This window comes from Triticum dicoccoides, chromosome 5A (genome assembly GCF_002162155.2).
Source record: "Triticum dicoccoides isolate Atlit2015 ecotype Zavitan chromosome 5A, WEW_v2.0, whole genome shotgun sequence".
Lineage (NCBI taxonomy): Eukaryota > Viridiplantae > Streptophyta > Magnoliopsida > Poales > Poaceae > Triticum > Triticum dicoccoides.
The window spans coordinates 686204206-686209615 of record NC_041388.1 but is presented as its reverse complement, the minus strand read 5'-3'; the positions used below and the strand labels follow the sequence as shown (position 1 = coordinate 686209615).

General features: G+C 47.2%; 1 protein-coding gene and 1 pseudogene across 1 annotated transcript; one reads left to right on the top strand and one right to left on the bottom strand.

The window, feature by feature from the left end:
- Positions 1-1317: 1317 nt before the first annotated feature.
- LOC119298448 lies at positions 1318-2565 on the top strand (annotated as a pseudogene).
- A 707-nt stretch (positions 2566-3272) lies between these two features.
- On the bottom strand, positions 3273-4278 carry LOC119298449. The gene is made up of 2 exons (XM_037575845.1): positions 3838-4278; positions 3273-3720 (listed from the first exon to the last, which is right to left on the bottom strand). The coding sequence occupies exons 1-2, from the start codon at positions 4255-4257 to the stop codon at positions 3343-3345; spliced, it is 798 nt and encodes a 265-aa protein (XP_037431742.1). The 5' UTR covers positions 4258-4278; the 3' UTR covers positions 3273-3342.
- Between the last annotated feature and the right edge of the window lie 1132 nt (positions 4279-5410).

Below are 5410 nucleotides of genomic sequence, written 5' to 3'. Positions count from 1 at the left end.
GCTGCCATAAAGACTGTTCAACATTGAGTTCCGATAAAGGGCGACTTTATTATCTCATGTTCAACATTGAGTTAACAAATGAGTTTTTATCTCCGCAGATAGGTTGGCCATTACAGGCTGAATTAGTTGACGGCCTATCTTTTGAATTAAGAGGTGTGAAATGATTTCAGGATCCTTTCGACACAAAGAAATTTCTGTACACTGAAAACTGTAGGACTTGGTCAGTGCATGCTAAGTCTCTCCTTGAATAGTACGCTATGCTCAGTATGTTTATCAATTTCAGGCTAGTTGCATACTCCACTAGATTCAGATAAATGAAGTGTTAGCAGCAAACAACCAAGAGTTGGTTCCAAGTCAACAGTCAAGTCTGTTTGATGTTGAAAAAAACATGTGATGATGCTTCAGCAACAACGACTCGACAGTTGGTTCTGGGTCAAGTCTGCCTGATAGAAAGAAATATGTGGTGATGGTCCATCAAAGATCAAAGAGTTGGTTCTCAGTCAGGTTCATCAAAGATCTGCATGGTGATGGCTCGTAAACAAATGACCCCAGAGATCAAGTCTGTGATAAAGCAACAAAAATGCAACCAGATACTCCCTCCGTTCCCAAATACTTGTCTTTCTAGGCATTTCAAATGGACTCAATATATGGATGTATGTAGACATATTTTAAAGTGTAGATTCACTCATTTTGCGCCGTATGTAGTCACTTGTTGAAATCTCTAGAAAGACAAGTATTTAGGAACGGAGGGAGTACAAAGCATGACGTGCATGGAATGGATCCAATTTTAGTGAGTGGAGCACTGGCATTTTCTATGGTAAAACGTTTTACTATTGACCAGCAAGGTGGACTTTGTAACCAGCAGAGACGTCAACTTCCAAGCTCGGTGTTCATTCCTGAGGATGCAGATCGATCCCTTCTTTTTTGACCAGGAAGCATGACTTTGATAACCAGCAATAACTGAGAAGCATGACTTTAGCAATCGCCGGGGGAGGCAGGGGCAGAGCATAAAAAGAGTTTGTAGGGACATCAACTCTTCAACTTCCAAGCTCAGTGTTCATTCCCAAGGATACCAGTTCCCCTAAGCTCCAGTGCCCACAAATGGAGATTTTCATTTCTGCGTTGATGGGTGAACTCATATCAAGATCGGTGAGTTCCATCATCAACAAATACTCCAAGCCACCGGCGGAGGCCGTTGAGGCTGGCTTGGAGAGGATTCTACTCAGGGGACAGGTCATCATCGACGAGGCCATGGGGCGGCACATCACAAACCATGGAATGCTCCAGCAGCTTAGCATGCTGAGGTATGCCATGTATCAAGGCTACTATGTGCTTGACACCTTCAGATGCCAAGCACATAAAGAAGAGGAGAATAATCTGGCTGTGAGTCAATCTGGGGTTGTGTCCAACTTTCGTTATGCACAACGCCTCTGCCTCTCCCGCAGCAACAACAAAAGAACAGCGCAAGGGCTTGAAGAGGCCCTCGACAGTTTGAGATCCATGATTCTTGATGCCAGCGAGATGGTCAGGTTCCTGACAACATATCCTCGCCTGCATCGTCAGCCTTACAGCATGCATCTCTTGCTGGGCAAGTGCATGTTTGCCCGCCAGAGGGAAACAGAACTGGTTATGGACTTCCTATTGCGCACACAACCTTCTAATGGTAGTCTCGGCGGGTTTGATGTCCTCCCAATTGTCGGTCCGGACAGTGTTGGAAAGAGCACTCTTGTCGCTCATGTCTGTGAAGACGAAAGAGTACGTGATTGCTTCTCACAGATTGTTTCTTTCAGGCATGATAGTTTCAGAGTTCAAGATATAGCGGCTTTGGGAGGCACATGTGCACTGAGACATGAGAATAATGGGAGATTGCTGATTGTCGTCGACATAGTTGGGGATCTCTATGAAGATTTGTGGGAAATCTTGTGTCCTCTTTGCCGACAGAGCACTATAAGTGGCAGCAAAATCATCATCACAAGCCGATCTGACAAGATCACAAAGCTTGGAACAACGCAGACTCTAGTACTGAAGCATCTGTCTCATGAGGCATACTGGTATTTTTTTCAAGGTGATTACGTTTGGAAGTACGGACCCCGAGATGCACCCGAGGCTTGTATATTTGGCAATGGAGATTGCAGAATTGCTGAATGGTAATCTCATTGAAGCAAATGTTGCTGCTTGTGTACTGAGAGCCAATTTTGACATCAAATTCTGGTGCAAGGTTCTGGCATTCCGAAGAGCCTACTTACAAAATCAGCTCTGCAAGTTTGGCGAGCATCCGTGTGAACCTGTCAAGGAGAATAGACCTATGTATCTTCAACGATTGGGCAGAGCTACTGAAGATGTTCTGTGGTTCATGGTATTAATCAGACATGCTGTTCTGAAGAGGAACTTCCCAACATAACGAACGTGGATGTTTGGTATGGAAATACTAGGCCCCAAGGTATATTTAAGGCTCTTGCATGGAAGTCTCGGATACCACCCTACCATTGCTACATCCAGACGTGTGAGATTCGAGAGCTGCAAGCTAGAGCGGTTAAGAGGAAGCGCCCTCTGATGAATGCTAGTATTAGACATGTTTAGTTTTGTCAATGTAAGTTTTCTGCCATGTTGTATAACTGAAAATAATAATGTATATGCTATGGAAACATACGTTTTCTTTATTATGCCCCTTGGCCAAGTTTGTCCAGAGCGTAGCAAAGTTGTGCCCCTTTAGTTTGAATAATACTACCCATACCAGTGCTTCTTGCTTGTCTTGATCAGTCATCAAGGTCAACATGCATGTGCGTAATCTTGTATTTGTATTGGTTTTCGCTATTATAAGAACTTTACACTAAACACAGAACACTAGTATGCCACCAGACTGTTTGGTGAATAAGCTCGTAGACGATGTATCTGCTTTTTATTTGCAATAAAGCTAGCCATGATGGCCATCCCTCAAAAAAAGTATGCCACTATGACGCTCATGATTCCTTCATTTACTGTTTCTGAAACTAGTTTGACAACATAGTTCCGAGCTTCTGTGTAGCTATATAATATCAGCGTGTGGTATTTTTCTTCCGCTGAAAAGATTAATTGTATGATCTAGTGGGTTTTTTTATCTTAATTTCTGGGTTCTCGTTATTAAATCTTGCTACTCTCACTCGGTAAGGTCACATTGCGATCAATTTGACAGTGTGCTCTGAAGAACCACAACTCATGGTTATACAGCGAAGTATGGCTTAGAATATGTATGTGATGATCATCGACCCAAGTTACCAATGACATGGCCTCGTTGCCTTTCATAAACTATAATGTAAAAATGGCTGTGTGCATCATAATGATTCTCAAGTCTCAACCTCTTAGTCATTCTGTGTCTGTTTTGATAAGGCCGCGGGGGTAAAACTCAAGGTGGATGGTGGCTTCTCTGCGAATGCCACAATCAGCCAGGGTCCATGGATCCTGCAGGCATTTGCCACCGTACACGAACCTACAATCAGCCATTAGCTTCCCCTTCATCTGGATCTTACTCCTCACGGCAGCAACCGTGTCGGAGCTTGCCACGTCAAGGGTGATGGTCTCGCCTGTGAAGATCTTGACAAAGATCTGCATCTTCTCCACCGATGGTGAGCCTGTTCTTCTTTTTGAAGGTGGCAACTGTTGTGCTTCCTGCTGAAACCTCCCCTTGAACGCATCTGTCAGCGCAGTCTCTGAATTGATCGCCGCTCGCAGTAGCGCGACAGCCTGCAAGTGTTTGATCCACACAAGAAACTTAAAAAACCTAAAGCCATCGACTGCCATGACTCATTTCTAAGAAGAAGAAAAATGAGTGCCAAGGCTGTATATATAGAGATAACTTGCCTCTCGTTTGCTGACAGCAATGTCCATCTCCACTACATTATCCCGGTTTCTCTTGCACCAGTGCTTCAGCACCGACACGGCCGAAGCTTGATGTATACGCAACTCGTCGTCAACTACATAGGTGTGATCATCGACAAACACCGAATCGAACAACTGGCAAGACCTTTTATCCATTGCGCGGGAGTACTGCCGCTTCCCGGTCCGGCAGAGATGATACCACTCCACAATTGCCTGATCCGACCCATCGACGCCGTGGGTCTTCAACGGAGCAATACTAGGATCGAGCAGCGTGCTCTTGTCACCGAAGCAGGGTCCCGTCAGGAAGCCAGACGTGTTGAGACTGTCGGCGCTGCTGTAAAGATTGTTGAAGCTGCGGAACCGGTGAGAGGTGCCGGCCAGGTTCTTGAGGATGCATCCCATGGGGTAGGTCAGGAAACTGAGGAGCAGGTCCACGAAGTCGTGCTTGCACTCGACGTACATCACCTTGCTGTCCTCCCTGTCGAAGAAAAGTTTGATGCTCATCTGCGGACCAGGGTCTTTGTCGGCTTCTTGACGCCGAGGCTTGTGAATCGTGAGCACCGATGTGGTGCTCATCAAAGCATCGGTTCTTTTCGCGAGAAACACATCGGTGAATATGGTGGTGGACGAGGCACATGCCTTGAGCAAGGAAACCACCTGAAATTTACGCAAATCAGTTTGCAGATACAGATAGTATCACAGGATGATTCAGGCCCAAGGAAATGTAGTAGACATGTAGTTCACCTGACCTGGGTCCATCCGACGTCCACCTCCACCTCGTAGGCATCTTCGATCCTGTGTCCGTAGAAACCCGGAAGAAAAGACAAGACGGCGCTCGTCGCCGCCGGCTTGATCACCAGATCGTCGCTGATCACGAACCTCTCTTTCCACTTGGAGAACACCTCTGTGCGTGATGTTTGGTTGTACACATGCACCAGCCTAGCCATGACCTCCAAGCACCTGCAACCACACTGCTGGAGGCGTTGTCCCTGTGGAGTAAGATGCTTTTCCATGAACGGAGTGCACCGTATGCATGGCGAGCGATTGTACCTGCGATCGACCATATAGAAATTCCTCATGGATATGAATGACCAACACATTGACAGCAAGACTGAGAGAAACCTTGTGATCTGAACAAATTCCGTAAGATACAGACCCGAATTCATCGGCGTGCGTAGGCCTGAGGAGCGTGCCATGGCAGGCCTCACCCTTAACAGTTGGCGCCACGGAGGCCGGCGACGCTGGCGCAGAGGTTTTTCAGGCAGCCTGGCGAGGACGCGCCTGCGGCGAGCTGGACGGCGGAGAGGGGGAGCGTCAGGAAGGTGAGGAGGACGTCGACGAAGTCGGAGCCGGCGTCGGCGAATAGCACGCGGTTACACGACCTGTCCACGACGAGCTTGATCTTGATGGCGGCCATAGCCGACTGAGGTTTGGGTTGGGTAGGAGCGAGCGATGACACGTACGGCGACCTTGCGCAGATTTATGCTGAGGAAGGCCAAGAGATCGAAAGGAACACGGGACGGGCCTCGAGGGTTTGCAAAAGGGAGCAGCTCTG